Genomic DNA, 23664 nt, shown 5'->3' with positions numbered 1-23664 from the left:
ATCAGGATAAGATAGAAGATAAGATGTTTAATTCCACATGGAAAAGACACATCTGTTACTGTCTAATAGTTGTAACTAACCCATCTGGTTAATTACCTTGTCAATAAACTTTGAAGGCCATACTGAGAAAAAGTTATTTGGAGTGAGAGTTTATTTGTACTTTAATGAAAAAAAAAAGAAGAACAATAAGATTTTATAGGTTGAACAATTAGAAAACACTACAAAACATGCATCTATTTGTGCATCGATATTAATAATATTTGTATGTTTTACACATGCAATTTTCCCCCCAATTTTTGAAAGACCCTTCAAAGAATTTCATGACTTTCTTCAGCCACTATTTGCAGATATTTTTCTATAGGTTTTTATGAAGACGTAAAAACAGTTTTTGCTGAACATTGCTACAAGAAAGCCCCAAAATTATTTCTTAGAAAAAATGGAATGGGTTGCCATGAGCACAAATACTAATTTGATTTGCTAAAAAGCATCTTATTTCCAGAAATTAAAAATAAAATACAACTGCAAACATCAAACACTGTATAAATAAAATAGCCTTAATAATAAAAAATAGTAATGATAATAATAAAACCTAAGATCTGAAATAAATAATACCCCATTAAGTTAGAATTGTTCTTTTACTAGCATAAAAAGTCATTAGCATTTAATTCGATTGAATCTTTTCTCAGTTTAGTTGTTTTCCAAAAAGACTTGATTATTTTAGGGTCTGCAGCGCCATCTACTGTCAGTAAATTGCCATACACATTCTTTTACCGTTTTCAAAAGAGGAAAAATATTTTAATATAGTTTAATTCAGATTACTTCGCTATTATTTTTATTATAATTTTCTTGTGTGTGCATGTAAGCAAAAATTGCCTTTCTGCTCGTTACGCACTAAGTGCCCAACATCCGGTCCGGCAGCTAAATGTGTCCGCCAACAGCGCTTGTCTTGTGGAGTTACATGAATGTGGAGTCCACGACTTATTGCACTTAAATTGACAAAAATCTCCCATTCAGCAGGACATAAAATCCCTTCGTGTCATTTAAACGGGTCACATTTGCGGTGCAGGCGGCTTCCTTTTAACACTGCGTACAATTTTAGCGCAGAACAACGATTTATGTCAAGCGAACCGAAGAGAATCCGCATTGACGAAATGACCATTAAAAAGATCGGCACTCACAACGGAACCTTCCACTGTGACGAGGTCCTGGCCTGCTTCTTCCTCCGCCAGTTACCGGAGTACACGGTAGGAACAGCAAACAACAGAGAAGAAACTGACTTTTCAAAGACTCCATCCATTGTTTTCTGTTTATGCACCTACCCGCCACCAGGAGGCCCTGTAGCACCGAAAAAAGGTGTTCTTAGAAGTGCATCACATCTGGAGTCTGTATAATCAGAATATTTTTTTCTCATAAAACATGTTTATGTTTGAGTGTTTTTGTTCTTTTAACTTCTGAAAATGTCTTATAATGTGCTGCAATCATTAACCAAATGTTGAAAAGTGAATTTTAACTACTTGAAAAAGGGTTCAAAACTCCCTTGTAGTTTTAAAGACAAAAATTTGTCCAAATCGTAATTTTTAGCCTTAAAAAAAGGGTTAAAACTTTGTATTCCCTATTGTATTTTATTTAATGCCTGTTTTTGATCTAAATTAGTGTCCTGACTTTTCATTAAAGAAACCAGCGTTAAGAAATAAATTTATATCCGTTTATATTTAGATAAAATAGTACAATAAATCTGAGCTATAATACAAAACATAAATCTAGTAAAAGAAGACAGAAAAATAATACACATTCTAAGGGATTTGTGACAACAGAGTTAACCAAATTATAAGCTCTTGAATAAATTGTTTTTTAGCATTTGTTTATTTCCCACTAGGTTGCACTACTATACAGCATTGTCCAAAAGGACTTTTTCTCTTCTTGATCATTGCAGTGTCCTCACCCGTTTCTCTTTTATATAAGGTGTGAGAATTATAAGACTTTGCAAATTATTCCAACTAATTACATCTGTAATGAGCCAGCAAAATTTTAATGCATCAAACTTAGCTATATATTAAATAAAAATAAATATGGCATCCAAGAATTGTTTTAAGATTCATGCAATTTGATAAACTCCAGTTATGAACTCAAAATAGAAACCTCTTCTTGATTTCTATTATGTATATGTAATTATATTTATGCTATTTACATGATATTTAGGCGTTTTTCTTCTCTCCTGTGATGTATTTATGAGTTACTGTGTTCTTATTTCAGGAGGCGGAAATTGTTAGAACAAGAGACGCAGCTGTACTGGCAGAATGTGATGTTGTTGTTGACGTGGGAGGAGAATTTGACCCCAAGAGGCATCGCTATGACCATCATCAGAGGTACTGTTATATCCAGGCCAACTTTCCTTTGGAAACTAAAAGCAAATAAGTTTCTATGGATACTTACTCTTTGTAAGCATCTAAAAAAATTTGCATATTATAAAAACGTTCTACAATTTTTTAAAACTGTTTTTAAACTGTGAAGCCTGTTTTACTCAAAGTGAAATATCTCAAGTCTTTCAAGATGAGTACAGCTTACAAAGAAAACAGAATGTATTGTCTCAGAAATATACAATAGTGTGAAAATGTTAAGCACTGTAAAATGATTGTGTCTCTCCTTAATCAACTAATTAACTCAACACACATGCAAAGATTTACTGAGTCTTCAAATAGTCTCTCAGCCTGGGAAGACTGCTGACTGGACAGATGTCCAGAAGACGGTCATTAACAATTCTGCAAGGAGCATGAATCGCAAAAGGTCATTTCTAAGGAAGCTGCTTGTTCTGAGTTTTGTTTCTAGCCATAGTCACTAAAAGCTGAGAGGATGGAAAAAGTGTGATGGGAAAAGGTGTTGCAGCAACAGCAGCAATTACCAAATGCCTGGTGGAAAGGGAGATCTGCTGAGCTCATCATAAGAACTACTTTTCAGTTCAACACTCCTTAAAGCGGTTGCAAATGGACAAACATTTATGTAATGGTGGAGGTGCAGTGTTGTAAAGAGTAGGAGTTTCTTAAAGAGACAGAATCCAATTTCTAGGCATATTTCTTTTAGGTCATGTTTGATATATGCAGCATTTTTATAACAACTGTAGGTGACAGTTACTTGATGGTCTTTTAAAATTGCTCTCTGTGCCTGGAAAATACATAATACACTTTTTATTGTGTAAATGTTTATTGCATTACGACAAACAAAACAAGAAAAGGTGCCTGTTTCAGTTCTGGTCTCTAGCTACTCATCTATATTGCAATTTTAAATTGCTATCAGAACACATTACATTTTGATGTGCCAGTTTGAGCCAGACACTGTAATTAATCTTGCTTATTACACCTAGAGTTTTCTGTCTCTAACATAATTTATTGTGCCACTGTTTCTCTGTGTCTTTTTGATTATAATGTTTAGATAATAAGATTAGGAATGTTTTCATTATCTAGACCTTCAAAGTAACTCTCCCCTTGGTTGCTATTCTGACATATTGAAACAATCTTTCTCTGAAGGAACAATGAAAGGACAGGCTCTGTTTTTCTAGCAAACTTTCTCATGACTGATTTCACTGAACGCTTGGTCACGTTGCCCAACATCACATTCCAGGTGTTTTGCTAACTTACTGTCCTGATTATGATCATAAATGACTTTCATGGCTAGAGTGATGAACGTATGATGGAGCTCTCTTCCTCCGATACGGTTAGTGGTAATTAGTGCTCCTTCAATCGAACCCCCTCCTGCTGTTGGCTCACGAGGTTCAGAGGCTGCCACAGCTCAGTGGGAAGCCACGGGAGAATGTGTCTGTCACTCACATATGCTGATGATGATTATATTGGAAAGAAAGCATGTAAGCGGGCCATATACTGGAGACAGATCTGGAAAATGGTGGCAAGACACGTGAACTTGACAGCTGCATTTATACAATAAAGACATGAATTCTTCTATAAGCTTTTTGCCACATCTTAAATAATACATTATATTTTGTGAGAGGTACAGCTTCAGTTTAGTAGCTGCTACTCAAACCAGAAAGACAGGAGGCATAGTGAATAGATTGGAAAAAATGTTTGACATGGAGCTAGCAGTCAGTAAGGAAAAGATAAGATTTATGGATGAAGTAAACAAGAATATTAAGAGAGGTGGGATGACAGAAGAGGATGCTAATGATAGGATGAGATGGAGGTGATAATTCACTCCAGAGTCCCTTAAAAGGGGCAAATGAAAGAAGAAAGTAGTTTGATGACAGGACTGGAATCAATTTAGACCCAGTTGATTGTTGCTTCCCTGTTTTGAGTCATTATGTTGTGCAGTCAAGATAAACTGGCAACAAATAAGTTTGTTAAAATGCTAGCAGCGGTTTTTTTTTACTTTCACCCCCCAAAGACGTTAAATTGTTTGAACTTCATAATCAAATCTATTTGCTTTTTTGTTTAATAAATAACTTACACTAAAAGAAGATAGCATTTTAAAACTATTTGTAACTTTGAGAAACCATTAGAGCAGATAGCCCAAGTGATTGGGGAGAGGAAACTCTGGACCTCTCTGCTTTGGCAGCTGCCACAACAATCTGACACCAGATTAAGTAGAAGATAATGGATGGATAGATGAGCTTTATGAAACAGAAATGAAAAAAAGAAAATCAAATTACATTTGCCATTAGTGTTTGCATTAGTTAATAACATGAGACTTGCATATTATTTTATAGAAGCTGAAGGCAAATATATAAAAAAAGCTTGATTATATAACATAAGAAAAATAGGATATTACCCATCAATTGCTTTTAGTATGCAATGTAAAGGTTTGTTGTACCAGTATTAATCTTAGCTAACTTTCTACTAAATGAATGTTTCATAATATAATATAATAGCATGTTTAAGTTTAGTTTAAGTTCTTACAAAATATCTGGGATTAGATGTGACTCATCATTGTACTGAAGAAGTGAAATACCTTTAGGAATTTAGGATTGAAATAAAAGTTCCAGGTTGCAGATTTGCATGAAAAATGGATCTTGACACAGCAGGCTGCCTAAACTACTTGTAGTCACTGAGAATATTTAATGCAATATCACCAGAATTTAATTCATTCAGCATTTCAGATTTTTGTTATTATTAAACATTTAAAAGTGACATTAATGTCAACTGAAATTTGCCATAATTGTGTTTCAACACAATATTACACTGAAGTAGGAGAGGTCCTGACATTTATATGGGTGTTACTTCAATAAAAGCATTCAATTCTGACAATGCACCCTGCAGCTCTGCAAAACCTGCTCTGACATGCCTTTCATATAATAACAATGCACTGACCCAGCTTCTGACATCCTTAGACCGGAGTTTGAATTAGAATCTCTGTGATATCTGCACAAACATTGATCCACAGGCCGGGACACAGGCAGGGGAGCTGCATAGGATTACCCTACAGTTTAAATGTTGTGGTTGATGCTCTTCCTGAAAATATAAAATACAAATTGAGAATAATGATGTTTGGATTTTTGTCGCATTTAAAATGTTACCTTTCAGAAGGAGTGAAAATGCAGCCTGATTTTCTGCCTCTTTGCTCAAGCTTAATTTCTTCTCGTTGCCAGTTTCAAGAAGTAGGATGTTTCTTGTAATGCTTTGATAAGCCCGTGAAACACACACACACACACACACACACACACACACACACACACACACACACACACACACACACACACACACACACACACACACACACACACACGCGCACCCCCCCCCACACACACACACAGAGAGAGAGAGAGACAGGCTAGATACACAGCTTTAAGCAATCCTTCTAATGATTAGAGGGATCAGAAACATTAAGTAGTTTAGCTAGTAAACATGTGTCTAAAGTTTATTCAAAACTTTTTCTGCGAAAACATTTACAACTTTTTCCTTTTATCTGTCCCCCTTATGAGTCAGTGTGGCTCATGCTGTAACGTTGATTTCACACAAGCAGATCAGATGACTTTTTTTTTTATTTTTTTGGCTCGTTCAGCATGAATATGTTTCTACATTTTCGCCAGGGATTTTGTTTTTACTCTCTTCCTATCAGTATGATATCCTCCATATTGCTGTAGAAATGCCTCAGCTTGGCCAATTAGGCCTTTAATAGCTCTGATTACCCCCTACTCTACTAGCATGTCACTCATTCGTTTCACATCCTGCTTTCTGCTGTGCTGTAGCCAAAGCATCCTAATTAAACTTGAATTAAATGACCAGCAGTAGCTTATTGCTGGAGCCCACCCAACTCAGCACGTGTCTGAGGGGAGACCAGCAGTGGCTGCATGTGCTCAACCTAAGAGACGCACTGGAAAAGAACACAGAGGAGCACATCAGAGTGGAGAATTATTTTGAAGCTTAAAAGTATTACATATACATCTCAGATAATAAATACAAGGCAAAACATTAGCATTAGGGTAAAGTACATAAGCTTAATACATCTGCATGTCACCATTTTGTGACAAACAGCTGTGTAGTACTCTGTTCTTTAGTTAACCAACATTAGCTAAAATGTAAGTTATTGTTACTGTAAGTACAAACAGCAAAAAACTTGAAGTAATCATCTTTAGGGCTGAAATGATTAATCGCGATAAGCCAATTATTGAAATAACTGTCATCTACTAACCAAATAATCATTAACTGGAACATACAGACTTTATTTTGTCAGCCCGAAGCACATTGCTAGAGAAATCTCATGGTTTCTCTGCACATACTTCAGAAACATGCGTATTGCTGTCATGCTATGAACAGTGTTTTTCTCCTTTCAGCCATGCATGCCATATATGTTAAATCATTTCCCAGTTGCACTGTCCTTAACTTTTTTTTATTTTTGGCATCTCAGCTCCCCTGAGAATTACATGCTCTGACCTAGTGGCAAATGTGATAGTTCAACCTCTGCTAGGAAGATTGGCAACTCGTGAATCTTTTCCGCTTGGGAATTTCTTTGTCTGTGAAATGATGGACTCAAAACGTTTTGGAAATAGCATTATAACCCTCCCAGAATGCTGGTTGTCAACAGTTTCCTCTTCATTCTCTGCTTTGTGTAAACACTTCAAACCTAAAACCTTATTGAACGTATATATGTTTTGGAATCTTTCACACTACTTATTGATCAATTAATAAAATGTAGTTTTATAACAGCACAAGGGTGCTAATTTCTTCATTACTGTAAAAGTGTAAGTGTACTTAAGTTTATGAACATATCTTCATTATTTTCCACATGTTGTTTACCTTTATTTGTATTCAGGTAACATATTAAACACCAAATTATTTCTTTATTACATATTACATTTAAAACATATTACATTTAGCTTAATTTTTGGTCCTCTACTCTTGGAAGATCATTTACATTTCCTTGTTCTGAGGTATGAATAATTTAAAACCTAACCATATACCTCCTATTATAATTTCTTTCTTGAAAGTTATAAATTTAAATTTCAGTGTTTTTTGGCTGATTTCCAGCTTTTGTTCGAAAGGAAGAAAAAAACCCTTGTAATTATGATTTATCTATGAAATATGTGATATAAGAAGTTGTAAGTAAAGCATATAAATATTTTTATGGCTTTCAGGCAGTGAGCACTGATCAGACATTACTTCCTTAGTAGCTTCAGCCATAAAGCAGTGCTTTACAAATAACCTAAAACAAAAATTTAAATAACATCTTATTTAACAGTTAGTATGGTTAACATTAAAAAAAAAACAGTCTGTGTGTGCTTATTGTGTAAATCCTAATATTAACTCCTAAAGATTGCAGTATTTTCAAATCCAAAGATTGACATCTGTAAAGGAAAAAAAAACTGCGTCTTTTCAATCCCACTCTGTTCAACCGTACTTTTCTCTGCTGAAAGTCTTTTTCTTACAATTCTTGACATGTAAGAAAAGAAAATGTACACAAGCTTAAATAGCTGCTCACATTTCTGTGCCTCCAGCCTGCTCATAGTGAGAACAGTTAGCTTTCAGTCTTCAGTCACTAAGACTGATAAACATCCACACCAAAGAGTGTTGTGAGCGTGACCTGGTAGCACTGGGTTTGGTGTGTTTACTCGTTTCTAACCAGCTTGTCACTAATCCCACCTCATCTCTACTAACAATGGTTAAAAAAGTGAAATAGTTCAACTTTGTTAAACATGGTGATAAATGGAAACCTTTGTTTCTGCTACGATGATCTGAGAGGTTGTCTTGTTCTCCTTTCAGGACTTTCACAGAGAACTTCCACAGTCTGTGTCCTGAGAAGCCGTGGGTGACCAAGCTCAGCTCAGCCGGTTTGGTCTATCTGCACTTTGGCCGCCGACTGCTGGCCCAGCTGACACAGATGAAGGAGGATGACAGGCAGCTGGACATCCTTTTTGACAAGGTGAGAAAAGAAAGATAACAGATTTATGGTCGCCCCTGGATTGCCACTGATGGTGCTTTATTTACTGTACTAACAGTCACCTGTTGGAATCAGATCTGTTTTCACTGAACAGTGTGTTTTTAATCATAAAATTGAAAGCTGTGATGACAAAAAGCTTCTCAAACGGGAGAGGCATTTGCTCATATTACAGTGTAAAGCATTCAATCTTAACTGCAAACTACAAAACTAAAAAAATCAACGCCACTGTAATAAATGCAAAATGTTCCATTTTGTTACTGTTTAATTTGCAGCCATGTGTTTGCTCTTGATTATTGTCAGTAAGGAGTGATAATTCAAATAATTTATTGTTTCTGAACTCTTGCCTAACAGAAACACTCAGCTGTCAGATTTTAGAGTCTCAGGATGCCAAACCTTTTGTCAACTTTAATATTAGTTCTGTTACTTCATATTGCCTTGGTTTGTTTAATATATTGCTGTGTTTAAAGCCAATCCTTTTAGATATAGCTCAGGCTTTATTTATTTTAGTATTTCATGTCTTGTTCTCAGCTGTTTTAGACAAGTGCTTTGTTTTCCTTTCAAGCCTCTTGCAAAATGTCAGCTCTTTGGTGATTGACCTTCTGATGCACTGAGGGTTTTCTGCCCCAAATCAGCTTCTGTTTGTCTCTTCTAATCCTTGCATGCGTTTTACTTTCTTCTTTTCAATCTCATATGCACTACGCAAGTCCTTTTGTTTTTTCAGAGACTTTATAAAACTAAGCAGACTTTATGTTAAAAAAGAAATGGTGGATTCTCCTTTCTGATTCTTAATGGGTCACGTGTCTCTTCACTCGCTCACAGCTGTACGAGAACTTTGTGGAGGAGGTGGATGCTGTAGACAATGGTATCTCACAGTATGATGGGGAAGCTCGTTATGCCGTTTCCTCCACGCTGAGTGCACGTGTCGCACATCTGAATCCTCGCTGGAACAGCAAGAGTCAGGACACTGAGGTGAGCGCATGTGACTGCGCATGAGCGATTTACTCCCACGTGGAGAGGAACGGAAACATCACAGGGTTACTCTACCTTTTTATGGATCTACGGTCATTTATTTAGAATTGTTAATGGTTTTCGTTAACGTTTTAATTTTGTCAATAATTAAATAAGGGATGTTAGGAGTAGCTTTATTCTGCATAGTTATTGGTAACATTTTTTAGAACTGCCTAAAAAAGAACAAAGAGTTTTGAAAAAGTATTGAATTTTGGCCTGGAACAATGTCTAGATGCCCTCCAGTCAGTCATAGATCATGCCAGTTTTCTCAAGCCAAAGTTGCGTTCTTCAAATATCTCTGTACAGTAATAGTGCTTTGTCATTGTTAGGCAGACAAGCAGAAAAGAGCAGCAAAGCTTGATAAAACTGGAAGGATGAAAATATTTTTCCAGCAGTTAAAAAGTGTTTTTGGGCAGGAAAAAATGAGTGTAGTGTACACAGACACCGAAAACAAACAACAGCCCCTTTTAGGTTTTAGGCTGGTTTAAATGTGAATCGATATCTTTTAAGTTATGCGCCTTATGTTAAAGGTACAGAAAAACAATTGTTCAATAAACAATACATATTCTTCCAAATATAAATGTCATCTATGCTATGTTTATTTTTTTTTTATAGAATTAAAAAAAACACTTTAAATCTTGAGTGTTACCCATGGGAACTTATCAGCCACTTTGAAACCCTAATTATTACAATCCTCTGCACAGTGGTAAGCTGCCCTCTGGAAAACCAGTAGTCAGCATATGCATATCTGGAAAAAAAAATCTATATATAATACCATTATCATTAATGTATCAGCCACAGTATCTCTGACTGACATAATACAATTTTAATGACCTTTGTAAAAACCTGTTTTAATGTAGTGGTTTCCTAAATTCATGTTTTCCATACCAGTAATTATTCAGCTTGTTACAAGATCTCACTGGAGGAGATACCCACACCTGATAGAGGTCTGAGACATGAGTTAAGTAAAAATTGGATTAATTTGATCTGATATGATCATTGCAATCAGATTTAATAAGCTATTATATTGGTAATGCATATTTTAAATATGTAAATCACATTGAATTAAACAACTCAATTGCTTCAACATTAATGCAGTATAAGCCGTCTAAATGCAATCAATACATATGTCTTTCGGTTTATACACTTAAAATGAGACAGAAATAATTATTATGTTTATGCTTATTTTATCTATCTACAGGTGGAGAAAGGCACCATTCAAACTGAAATAAAAAACATTTCCTCTTTACCTTTTGAAAACCAGTTCTTAAATATTAGTTCTGAAAGTGTTTCATGTTTTAACATTCTTCACCTGTTCTGTTGTGTTGAACCAAGTCCCTTTGTTTCTGCTCTAAACACACGGTTTGAACTGCACAGTTATCTCAGTCTGCCATTGCGCATCGCTGAGAAGTTGTACATGTTCCAAGTGAAGGTGAAGGTTTTCAGATTTGTTGCAGTCACCAGCAGAAGATGGAAATAGAGGATGTGAGCAATTTACATATTTATAGATCCATACATGGTAAATGAAAGTTATATGTTTTACATGTAAGAAATCTAAAGTATGAAAGGTTTTTCCAATGTAACATGTAAAATTGATGAGGTTTGATTTGTTTTTAGATATTTTAGAGGAATAATAATTGATATAAAGTGATATTCATCTTGTTATGCTTAATGACAAGATGGCCTGAACTTCCATTATGAATGATGGCTAACCTCTTACCTTCATAAATTTTCAATTGCCTACAGCCACCTTTTGTTTGGCTTTGATATTAGACATGAAGCTTTGCACTGAGACGGTTCCTGTATAAAAAAAAAATCCTCTTAATTATAGTGACATGCATAATGAAAAAGCTGTCTTGACAAAAAAACCTAAATGGGTTAAAAGTGTTGTGACTAACAAAATGGGTGCAAAGCAATTAGTGTCCAGAGGTTCAATTTAAAGCTGAACAGAAACAGACTCAACGACGACCCAGTGTCACCTTTCTGTCTCATTAGTGCAGGATAAGAATGTCTTCAGGGAATCAGCACCTGTTTTCAGAAAGCCCTCATGAGATATGTGTTGCCAGCCTTGCAAATATGTTGACTATACCAATGGCTTTTTCCATTGTAAGGGCTCTTAGGGGACTAGTTGGCCTATTTGTTTTTTTTTTCACAATTCAGCTCCCACACAATTTTTTTATTTATTTTTTTTTCGTCTGGGTACTTTCCTCCAATTTCCACACTGACTGATCCTTCTGGGAAGCCATCTCGGGGCGTCACTGGAAAACTGAGACAGATTTATGGTAGACTAACCTGTGAGCTCTTAGCAGGCTGTGAGTTATAATTGAAAAAAGCGTATTGGATTTTCATCTCCTCGATCCATGACCGCGAAAACCCTCTGCTGCTTCAGACTTCTCATTCAGATGCATACAGATTAGACCTCTCTATGTCATACAGTGTGAAGCTGTGTGTGGAAATGTTTGTGCTGTGTTTGTGAGATCTTACCTTTTTTTTTTTCTTTTTTGTTTTTACATCAACTTAGTTGATTTGTACATATCATGTGGAAAAAATAATACATACATGAGCAAAAGCATGAGTTTAATTTCCAACCTTTCTTTGGAGACAAATTAGATCCCTTTCATCTGGAAATTTTCCATTAGGCTCTCATTATTTGAAGCAGGTGGTTCTGCAGACTTAACAGCTACAAACCCATATAAAAACTGCCTGTTCTTGTTAAAATCTGTGAACCTTTTATAAAAGTGGAACTCAGACTTTTTAGTAATCATGTACCTTATGTCTTCAGCTGAAGAGGCAGCCACAGTACCCTTGAAATAAAGATTTTATTGAGGTCTCTAGATGACAAACACTCTGCAGCTCTTCTCTTTGACCTATTAAAGACATTTACCTCGATGGATTGTGTCTTATTAAAGCAAACTATTATCAGTATTTAGACTGTCAGAACTCTTTAGTTCTTTCAGAAGCTGCCCAATATAGCAAACTGCAATACTTATTGAATTATCCATGTGCAAAACAAAAGGACTACTTTTAATATTTAAGATATTTCATTTCAGGTGTTTCACATTTACACTATTTGTGACCTGTCAGGTTGATTTAGCTCTACTTGACGCTAAAATGAGTGTGGTGAAGACATTGTGACTAAGGAATATAAAGATTAATTTGAAAATGATTATGCACAACTTATATTGTCTTATATAACAATTATTTTGCAATTATTATTCTTTTTCTTTTGACTTTTATATTAAGCAATTTCTGAAACAAACTGGAAACAGTTGTGATGATGCATGAAGATGTCATTTGAATGCATTTCCTTAGTGCTCTTAATGCAGTCCTCCAAGAAACTTCGAAATTAATCACAAGCTAATCTCTTAAATTTTTCACAAGGATGGCTTCAGGAAGGCCCTGAAGATGGTTGGAGAAGAGTTTCTGGACCGTCTAGATTTCTACAAATCCTCTTGGCTGCCAGCCCGAGCAGTGGTTGAACAAGCATTCAAAGAGAGACATCAGGTAATAGCACTGTGAATAGAAATATACTCTTCTTTTTGTTAAAAAGAATAAATGTCTATTTATTAATGCACTGACAAAACAGAAAAGTTGTGAACAAAGCATGTCTGAAAGGTGAAGGTAATTCATAAAACACATTTGTTGTGAGCAATGATCAATAAATATGCATGTTTCAAAGTATAAGTGATTTGCTTTTGTTTTTGTTTGTGTTTTCATTTTGTGATATATTTCCTGTGCCTCCAAGAGGTGCTTACATCCTTCAAGATTTATTCATACTGTTAAATATTGTTTAAAGTATGAATATATGCATAGATTGCCATCTGTTAAAAAACTAAGTCAAATGTACACTGATAAATAGCTTGAGCTTTGAAATTATGTTGAGACTACGCAGAAAATGAAAAACAGCACAGTCATGCGTCTAACTCAAATGAAAAACAATCTGCTTCTGTTGCACCTTTTACTTGAACTGTCATGATAAAAGCTCAAACATTTCTAGGAAACCTACAAACAATATATGTCCATTAAATTGAACAGAAATGTGCTTTTATTCTCCCGCAGTGGAAAGAAATCCTTAAATCTTTATATTTGTTAGCCTGACTTGTTTAAATGTGTTGAATTTTAATATCTGAATAAAAAGTAATTCAGTAGTCAATAAAAATTTGTTCAGTTGGATGCACAGTCTGCACATTGACATTCAGGCACAGCAATAATCAACCATGTGGCTCTAAATGTTTTTAAGACATTTTATTTATGAGGTGATTAAATGTAACAAACAACTAATCTAACTTTGTTGAGTTCACTTAGCAACTTAAAAAGCAAGCACTGACTTTGTGTTTACTGTTTGTTCATCTGTAGTTGCTGGATGGCATTTCTTCAGCTGCTCTTCATTCATGTATTCTTGTGATTCATAATAAAACCTCAGAGAGCATCAAAACTTTCTTTTTACTTTTACTTGCATGAAGTACAGCAATAATCTAGACCATTTGGGTTTTGAAAGTCTTGAATAAACATTTTATCAAAGAAATTGCTGATGTTTCGATCAGGACAACTAAACAAATTTTGGCCAGGCCAAACCACTGGCCAGAATTTGGAGATGCCTGTTTGAGTGGAGTACCAATAATCTGTGGCATGGAGGCAGATGTCAGAGCTTCAATTATATCTCACTGGGAAGCGACTTTTAATAAGAGAAGAGCATATATGTAACTATAATTTTTAATACTGGAGGAGATGTTTTTGCTCCCCTCCTGTCTGATTAAGTTAAGTGTTAGATTTTTTTAAAAATTGGTTCCACTCTGATGATCTGACTGGTTGAAGCTTGCCAAAGACAGATTGTAAAAACAGATGGTTCATTTTAGTCATCTGCCAAGAGTTTTCCTTTTTTTCCACAAACATTTTTCAGCATTCACTTCTTAAACGTCTCTCAGCAGCAAACCGTCTGACACGGTGGCTTGGGAAGAAAAGAAAATTCTCTGATTGAAGTTTCCCCTCTTTGTTGTTTCCAGGTTGATCCCAGTGGGGAGGTGCTGCTGTTCTCTCAGGGTGGCTGTCCCTGGAAGGAGCATTTGTTTGCGCTCGAGAAAGAGCTAAATGTAGAAACTCCCATCAAGTTTGTCCTTTACCCGGACCAGAGCGGCCAGTGGCGTGTCCAGTGTGTCCCTGCAGGGCTTCACACCTTCCAGAACAGGTAGCCACAACACAGACTTGAACCAAGTTCTGCTGTTCTTTTTGTTTTTAAATGTCACTTAAAGGCCAAATATGCTGTATAGGGCACAGCTTTGGACTGTCTAAATGTAGGGAACATCCTAGAGAAGTATCTTTGTGACTCTGGCTCCCACAAAGCTTCCTACTGAACAGTTTTATAAAATGTTGTTACAGGCAAACCTTAGTTTTCTTCATGTGTGGAAGTGAGCGTAGGTCTGGTGACAGTGACGAATGATGGGATACGATTTACCTTTAATGCCTAGTGGACCATTTGACAACAGCTCACGAAGTGTGAGCATGTTATCCAGGGAGAGCATGCCTCCTACAAAGTCTGAATAACTTGTTTTTACTCGTTTGCAAGAAGGTAATATCTTAGTCAGGACAGCAGTTTTGTTCTCACAGCTCTCTCCGAGGAGCAGGAAGACGTAAACACAATCAACACTTTGATGAAGCCACCAGTTTTTTTTTTATATGCACACACACCTCTCACTCAGATATCTTTTTTTTGACTCCCTGCTGTTAATTAGCTCCAGTGCTCTGAATGAAGTTAGGCGACATATTTCCTGTTTGACAGCTGCATTTACTTGGAGCTACTACCTATACGCTTTAGTTTTCATTAATATTAATAAGTGTGGGATTCATGCTCTGTTGAGCAATAGAAATTAGCATATTGTGTCCTTATCTCATCATCCTGTTCAGAATGTGAATGCCAGTCAATCCTCAAATAGACTCTTTTAGTTTAACAGAATGTTGTGTGCCACTATGTAGAGCTGCACAATGTGTTCAGTTGCAATGGTCATTGTAAAATATGCTGTGGGGTTGTCAAAATAATCAATATTTCGATATAATCGACAGTAGGAAATGAATTATTCAAGCATACTCATTTGCATTAACATCGATTTGGCCAAACGGTCCCATTTTTCCAGCAGTAGTGCTCCAACAGCAGAGGTACTCAGACTCTATTGTAAGTTTCGAACTCTTCTAAAATGGTGAGAACATCCAGAAAATTCCATTTGTGTCCTGCAGTTGTTAAGCAAACTCAATAAGACAGAAAAAAAGAAATGAGGAAAATGCCGAATGTTAGGTACAGCATATGCTCGACAGTATTTTTGAAGAAAAGTAAAGCTTCTGTATCTGCAGTAATGAAGTAGTAAATCTCTCTCACTATACCTGTTTAAATATTAACTTAATGAACAACCCAATGACGGGGTTCTGTTGGCCTGAGCTCCCTGTTAAGATGCACTTCCTATATTTGAAATTAAGAATGACGCAAACCTGTTTTCTCCTGCGGTGCCAATTAACAAAAGCATCGATCAGCTGACGACTCAGCCGATTACTAGTGAAGCAACAAAACTAACCAGTGTGACTTACTCTGTTAGCTGTTTGGATTTCTTCGCTGTATTTGAGAACAGAAAAACAACACATGTTTTATTATCAAGTGAAATATTAAAACAGCAAAGCTCTTAATTGTAATTACTTTCTTTTAAAATAAATTAACAAAGCATTTAAAATGTAGGTATAGCAAGCATTCACATTTAAAATTTAATATGGTTCAGTTAGTTCATGGATATATTACTGCCAGCCTGCTGTTGCAGGTTGAGGTAATATTTACCCAGAGACCAGAATAGCCAGTCCTGTTTCCAAACCTTTATTGCACAGTCAAAGCTGGTGTCAAGAAAGTTTGCACAATTTATTCATGTTAGAAATTGAAAAATGTCATTTTATGAATGTCTGAATCATCTCTTCTGTCAGATAACAAATCAATAAAATTTTATTGGGCAAAGGAGAACAATAGAGAGCCATTTACAGACTTGGCATATGATTTAATACCCGCTGTCAGTATGCTGGATAAAATCTTACCTTATTTTTTTGTGTCATACAAGGCAGGAGTTTATATTAAGAAAACATTTTTTTTCTCAAATGTCATTTTAAAAACTCATCGGTTATTAAACATTAATGTAAATTATATCCAAATGAAAAATGAAGACAGAGATACAGTGTGAGTAACTAGCTACTCATTTTTACCAGGTTGCAAAAGCTTTAGTTAAGAAACTTACACTGAAAGTTAATTTGTGTAGCTTTAATTAAAGGTAATTTTATAAAATGTGTATCTATCTCCTGCTTGCAGCTGAATTCTGGTTTCACACTAAGATTATTTGTAAGTGAAAACTCAAAACAATTTCAAGCACTGCCATACATCTGAGTGTATGCTCTGAAGCTGATTGGGGACATTTAATTAAGATTTTATGCATAATCCTGCTTATTATACATTTAGTTTGGAGGGTTGTGTTGGCGAAGATTAATTGGTTCAGCTAGAAATCCTACGATGCCTGTGAGACATTCTGAAGTTTTTTTTTTGTTTGTTTGTTTGCCGTTATTGCTTGGAAACGTTTAAAGGTAAATGTAATAAAAGTTGATAAGATTAGTCCAAATTCATTAAGTTAATGAGTGAAAATGACAGCAGATAATATTGTGAAAAATTAGGAAGAAAAAGAGAAAAATTAATGCAACTGGTGAGACTGTGTGCTCTGTCTTTTTTAGCAATTCATATCCAAATCTTGGCCATGACTTGTGGACAATAAAATACTAAAAGTTTTTGTTTTATTTCTGATGTTACTTGTTAAAATAACTGAAGGAAACTTAACACATTGTTTTCTAAGAAGTTCTGTGAATCTCTGAAGTCTACACTGGCCTGTTAAAATATATCTTCTTTGCGATATAACGGAACTCATGATAACTTATTAAAATTAAAACTTTCACCTGTTAATGAAACAAAAAGCCTTTAAACTTCAACTAAAAATCTAACCAATCTGGAAACTGTGAAGGTGTTTGCACAGCGGTGCACAGCCTTCAACAAATATGTTATTTCTCCAGCAGTAGCAGCAGTTGTTGCATCAGCTATTGCTGCTTGAAATATCAGTAATCAGACTGTTATACATTTTCGCATTTTTGCTTAATAATATTTTGAGCGAATTGGATTTTTATTTAACTTTATCATAAGAATATCACAGTTGAGTCTGAACTTTATATTAACAGAAAATTACATTTTAAATAAATATATCTTACTGGAATTTAGTCCATGTTGTCACTCTAGATAGCATCTCTAACCTCTTCACTGCTCTGTTCTTTAAATATATTTCTCCTCCACCTTTGATGGAGTCAGACCCGAAGGGCTCATTACTGATTGTGAGTTTCTTGGAAGCAGCGGGGGACCATCTGACCAAATTGTGCGCACACACAGGAAGTTAAAAAGAAATTTGATTTTGTTCTCCTCATCTTACCAGTTGGTGTCATGTTGGCGACTTTTATTTTTCACCTCTTTCCACAAGCTCCTGTTTCTCCAGCTTTCCAATTAGGGTTTTTTTCTTCAGCGACTCTGCTCCTCCTTTCTCTTGGGAGTTTTCTGTCTGTCCCATAATTATCCTCTTACATTTCGTCACTTTTTTTTTCCATCTGTCTTGCTCCTTCTTATTAATCCTATTTTCGCTCCTTCTCCAATTCGTCGTCTTCTTGTACTGTCTCACTTTCTCAGCTTTCACACTTTCTGCCGTTCCCGTCTTCATCCTCCTGCTAGACATTTTTCCACACCTCTACAGAATCCTATCCGGCAGCAGCGTGTTTGAACTTAAAAGTCAGTCACCTGTTTGTTGTCCTGGAGCACCTCAAAGATTTAATTTAATGAAAACATGCTGGTTGGTGGGGAGCAACATGAGAACAATGGCTTATACGATGGATTAAAATAAAAAACATAGCTCCAGATGGCTCTTCTCTGGGTGGCCTGTTTCCTCCCAGTAAGCTTGTGCCGACTCTGCAAAAGGGGTGTTGTTATCGCCTGTGTCCCTGCCACTGCACCTGGGGCGAAAGAGGCCTATTTTTATCTGCATCACATTGCTAAGGAAATATGAGCCAACGGAAGGAAGATGGAAGTGAAAGTATTCTTTCTGTAGAAATCATGGGAAAAAGCAAATAAACACCATTATTTGTGCAAGAAAAATAGCTGCTGTCATCTGTAACCTTATGATACTGCAGAATTTTAGTACTTTGTATCGTCTTTTCCTACCATATTTTCAATCAATTTTAGAAACGAGTTTAAAAAACAAACAAACAAAAAAAGGCTGGCTGGTATAATTTACCTAATTGCGACATCTTTTTCCAAGATGTCGCAATTAGGTTTCCATTTTATTATGATATTTTGCGGTATGTATTGTGGTAAACATGCAAGTTTTGTGGTTTTCCAATATTTAATTAATATTATCACAGGAAATCAAAAGCTTTAAGAGAATTTATTTTCGGTAACTATAAATAAATCCACCTCCTCTGTCTCAATCCTAACATTATTGACATAGTAGAAGCAGCAAGCCTTTGAATTCATTACTACCAGATATAAATCAAAGGAAATTAAGGTATTATTCTTTTGGGTAAAAGTGAAGTTATTATGCCATAAGTTGGTAAAGTTATGAATATTCATAAAAAATTACACAACAACATAAAGTTACAGAAGAGTAAGATAAATAATTTATCTTGTTTAATTATATATAGGATATATATTTTAATACTAAAAGCGTACATTTCTATAGATGAAAGGCAACCAGTCGGTCAAGTACTGCATGATGTCAATAATTGCAGCTTTGAACTATTGATGTTTGTTTTCTCCAGTGTTGTCTAAATTGAAATAATATTTTTTTATAAAGAATCACTTTGTATCAGCTGAGATTTACCTTCTCCTGTGAGATTGTAATTTGCTAATTGAGGTCATAGTTTTAGCCTGGTCATCTTGGGAAAAGGAGTTTCCTGCTCTGCCATAACAGCAGCAGCTACAGCAGTAATCATCCCCCCTCCACCTCCACTCCTTCGCTCATTACCACCCCTGTTGACCTTTCCTCTGAGCTTGTTTTCCAGCCATACTGTGGAGCAATCGATTTGTTGATCCCTTAACGGAGATTATTCAGCAGCTTTGACATGCTCTACACCTTAGGTGGTCATGTGACAATTCTAATTGGTGTGAAACTGGGTTCTCTTGAGAGTAATCCCAGTTTTTATGTGGTGCTTATTTATTATTTTCTTGGTTGCTTATCCCTTTAGGTATACAGATTTTATGAGATGTTACTTATTTTTAGAAAATGGCAGAATGCTTCAGACAGACATTTTAAAAAGCTCCTCACAACAACTTTTAACTGTTTGACAGGTGTGTCGGCTTATTTTTGACAAGTTTAAATGCATACATCCATAATTCATTCCATATTCAAGCAAGAAGACGGAGAATATTTTTAGGATCTGGGGCCATTTTCTCTCCGGGTTTTGAACCATTTGAAGTAATTTAAAGCCTATTTCAGAGACTGTTAAATTGCAAGAGGTGAGCAATGAAGTGCAGAGTCAGAATTAAATCAGAGTGAAAATATGCTAAATTTAACAGTCCTTGAAGGAGGGCTGGAAACTAACACAATGGAGATCATAATACCATCAAAGTAGAAATGACATGCAGATGCGCGCACGCTCGAGGTAACTAGTAATGCGTTTTCATCGATTGGCCTTGCTGTTGTTGACAGACGTGTCTATTACATGCAGTAGGAGGTAAATGAGCTGCTCCACATTTTATGAATTGTCAGCTTCTATACGCCTCATCCAGAGATGCTTCGTGGAGGTCAGCTCATAAAACCCCGCAGAGTCAATCTTTTCCCGCACTTTGTAAGATTGCTTGTTGACTCCGACACAGTATGGCTCGCCCGCCACTTTGTCGACTCGTGATTTTCCACATTGCTGGAGAAGAATAAAGCCGACTTTTATTATTGCAGGTGCTGATGCTTGATTTGCTGTGTGCAAAGGTTACTTTCACGTCATGGCAGCTGCTCATCTCTTGTTTTTCTGGTCATTGAATCTGAAAAAAGGAGGACAATGCGAGTTGTTTTGGAAAGTGATGTGGACATTTTGTATTGGATTCATTTTTCATGTCATGTATGTTTTTTTTTATAATTTTTGTTTCTTTTATGTATCCAGATAAATTAACTTTTTCTGCTCTTAACCTGATAGTTACATTTGTGCTAAAATGTCTATTAGGTTTGTATCTATATCTGTCCTATTTAATAACAACTCAGTCTTAAAGTTGTTTGCTAGCAGCAGTACTTTAAACAATAGTTGTGTCCTTATAACTCTTAAATTAAGGGAAAATCTTAACATAACTTTAATTTGGACAAACAATTCTCTGATTTAGCCACAATAAATGAGAGATTCATGATTTGATCTGATCAAACCCTGAACTCTGACTCAGAGAAGGAAACATTTTAACTTTTACACATCATTTTGAATTATCTGAAATTTCCTTAAAGCTCTTTCTACTACTGAAAGTATAGAATAAAGGCCTTAAAACATATTTGTATTTCAAGACCCTGTTTTTTGTCCCATTGTCAATATGTTCAACTACAGTATACAGAGACCACTGTAAAATTATCAGCTTCTCAGATTTTACTGTTTATAGGTAAATGTTTTAGTAAAATTAACATTGTTCTTTTATTCTATGAACATCTGACAGCTTTTCTTTGAAATTCCAAGCAAAAATGTAGTTTTATTTGTAGAAAATGAGAAATGGTCAAAATAAGATGCAGTGCTTTCAGACTTCAAATAATGCAATGAAGACATGTTCATATTCATTTAGAAACAATACTAATATTTAACTCAGGAGGAGTTCAGAAATCAATATTTGGTGGAATAACCAGGGGGTTTTTGATGGAGTTCAGTGCAGTGGCTTCTTCATTTCTTCTAGAGCTATAGATACCTGTATCATATCTCTACTGAAAACTTCCTACATTGTGAGTGGAAAAATATGAAGTTTGACCTAATTGTGATATAAAGTACTTGTAATAAGAGCTGAAATGCACTGGGCATTAAAACTGAACGCATCAACTCATTTTTTATTTATTTAAATAACATTATTTCACTATCATTTAGACAATCTAATGTGTGGGCAAAGTTTTTATTGTTTAAAAAAAAATCTTTTTGGTAACTTCTGTAGACAAGCCATTTTTGTTCATTCGCACCATAAACTTTAACCTCTAAAGTGTTAACTGAGACAAATAGAGGCTGAGATGTTTCTGTATTGTGTCTGGGCTTTGGACAGCAATTCTGGAGTGAACTTTACTTGAACATCCATTTCTTGGAAGCTAGGCTCCCATTTTGAGTGTTTTTCACACAAAGATATAAAGAATCTTTCTCACTGTAGCTGATGGTCTGTAAGTTGTTAGAAATGGTCTTTTATTACTTCACAAGTTGATGGAAGGCAAAAGCTGCAGCTGCTCTTATTTAGACGCCTGCATTCAGCTCATGTCTAATATTGCTTAAAAATTTAACTGAAAAGTCATTTGTCAGCAAGGCTGATATCTTTTGACTGGTTTGGTTTTCAACTTTTTTCTCATTTCATTCCAGATTACATATTTGTTCTTCTATTTTGATGCCTTGTTTAATAGAAATAAATGATAAACAGGAAGTGAAGCATGTGGTGTCCATCTGTTTGAACAACTCCCCCTTCTGTTCCCAGGCTGTCCCTTCCAGAAGAGTGGCGCGGTGTGCGAGATGAAGCGCTGTCGGAGCTCAGTGGCATTAAAGGATGTGTCTTTGTCCACGCTGGAGGATTTATTGGCGGCAACAAGACCCAGGAAGGAGCCCAGGAGATGGCCAGGAGGACCCTGCAGGCTGCTGCCCAGTCTCCTGCAAACGGAAGCAGCTAAATGTCCAGAACAAGCAGCCAATGCTTTATAAAGAAGAATAACGTGTTGGTATAGATTATAATGGTTTTGTTACATCATGAGTCTCTAGCTGTCTTGTAGTTTTTCTATGCGATAAAGACCACTGTGGCTGCCACATTGGTATTCATATTTCCTGCTGGATTAAAAACATCAATAAACAAACAGTATTTCTCACTTTGCTCTAATCCTTTGGTTTCACCTCAGTCGAGTAAATATATGTTGCCATCTGATAGATCAGCTCCTGCATCTTCAAAGCCTGTGAATACCATGGCCTTACCTTCAAGGGTTGATTTATATACACACCTGGACGGTGGTTCTTCCTTTCATTTCCAGTATTGCTGACATTAACCAAAGCACAACAAAGAGATTCAGACGCCACTTCGTCCAGCTCCGAGATCAAAGCGTCAATAATGACGCCTGATTAATTCAGAGAAATTAAATTTCCAAACGGCATGGAGGAGGTGTTCCCTGATTCACCCAGTGCCTTGACAAGGTTATTGGCACAGTCAATTTCCCACTAATAAACTCTGAGGATGTGCCCTAAATTTTCTCATTAGTACTCTTCCACTCCAAAGCTTTTTTTTTTTATAACTCCCCTCTTATTGCCTGCTTTCATGAAGCTGACCTTATGCCTCTGGTTCTACATGACATTTTATTTTACTATCATTGCAGGTGTTACTGTGTAAATGCCACAGCAAGGGGAAAAAAATATAAGTGACATGTTGCTTACAGCTGCTTTGTGTTGATCTGGTGTTCAGTGGTGCAGAATAGTTTGAGTTTTCAAGTAAAAAAAATCTTTTGAGATCGTGTTAGATACTAAGACCAAAGAAGAAAATTACTTGGAGAATAAATAATGATCTTGCAAAAGTGATTGAGAAGTTGACATGCATTCACCTCTGATCATTGATTAACAGTGTGTATGAGTTGGGGCTCAAACATTTTGCTTTTGTTGAGTAGTCAGATTTTAACAACACATACATTTTTACATTTTAAAGACTTGGGCTCATACGTTTTTGAGTTCATTTCTGTCTTCTCCCAGTTCTGGTCGGATCAGAATGATCCTTTCTCCAGCAGTCATTGAGGGAGATGGACCAGCGACCTGACCTGACATCCAGGTCAGGTCGCTGGTCCATCAACAAGCTGGTCAGCACACAGTCTCCATTCGAGTTTTAATAAGAAAGCTGCTGATCTGAGGTAAAATTGAAGAATTCTGAGTTTAATCCTCCATTAAACCATGTACTTAGGAATAAGAACCTGGAAATATTGCAACAAAATACTCCCTCAGTGTAATGCTGCCACCTTAATGCTTGATGGTTGATGTTTTGAAATACGTGGTTGA

General features: G+C 35.9%; 1 protein-coding gene across 1 annotated transcript; it reads left to right on the top strand.

The window, feature by feature from the left end:
- The first annotated feature begins 930 nt into the window (after window positions 1-930).
- On the top strand, window positions 931-22499 carry myg1 (myg1 exonuclease). The gene is made up of 7 exons (XM_055021364.1): window positions 931-1244; window positions 2254-2366; window positions 8202-8361; window positions 9199-9348; window positions 12769-12891; window positions 14391-14572; window positions 22118-22499. The coding sequence occupies exons 1-7, from the start codon at window positions 963-965 to the stop codon at window positions 22305-22307; spliced, it is 1200 nt and encodes a 399-aa protein (XP_054877339.1). The 5' UTR covers window positions 931-962; the 3' UTR covers window positions 22308-22499.
- Window positions 22500-23664: the final 1165 nt, after the last annotated feature.

Source organism: Poeciliopsis prolifica, unplaced genomic scaffold (genome assembly GCF_027474105.1).
Source record: "Poeciliopsis prolifica strain line A6 unplaced genomic scaffold, Auburn_PproV2 SCAFFOLD003, whole genome shotgun sequence".
Lineage (NCBI taxonomy): Eukaryota > Metazoa > Chordata > Actinopteri > Cyprinodontiformes > Poeciliidae > Poeciliopsis > Poeciliopsis prolifica.
Note: the sequence above shows the minus strand (reverse complement) of the source record. Positions and strands in the feature narration are given on the sequence as shown.

Coding starts and splice junctions, on each gene's coding strand:
- myg1 (XM_055021364.1), top strand. CDS start 963: ATGTGGAGTCCACGACTTATTGCACTTAAATTGACAAAAATCTCCCAT. Junction 9,349..12,768: donor GCAAGAGTCAGGACACTGAG/GTGAGCGCATGT, acceptor ATTTTTCACAAG/GATGGCTTCAGGAAGGCCCT. Junction 12,892..14,390: donor CATTCAAAGAGAGACATCAG/GTAATAGCACTG, acceptor TGTTGTTTCCAG/GTTGATCCCAGTGGGGAGGT.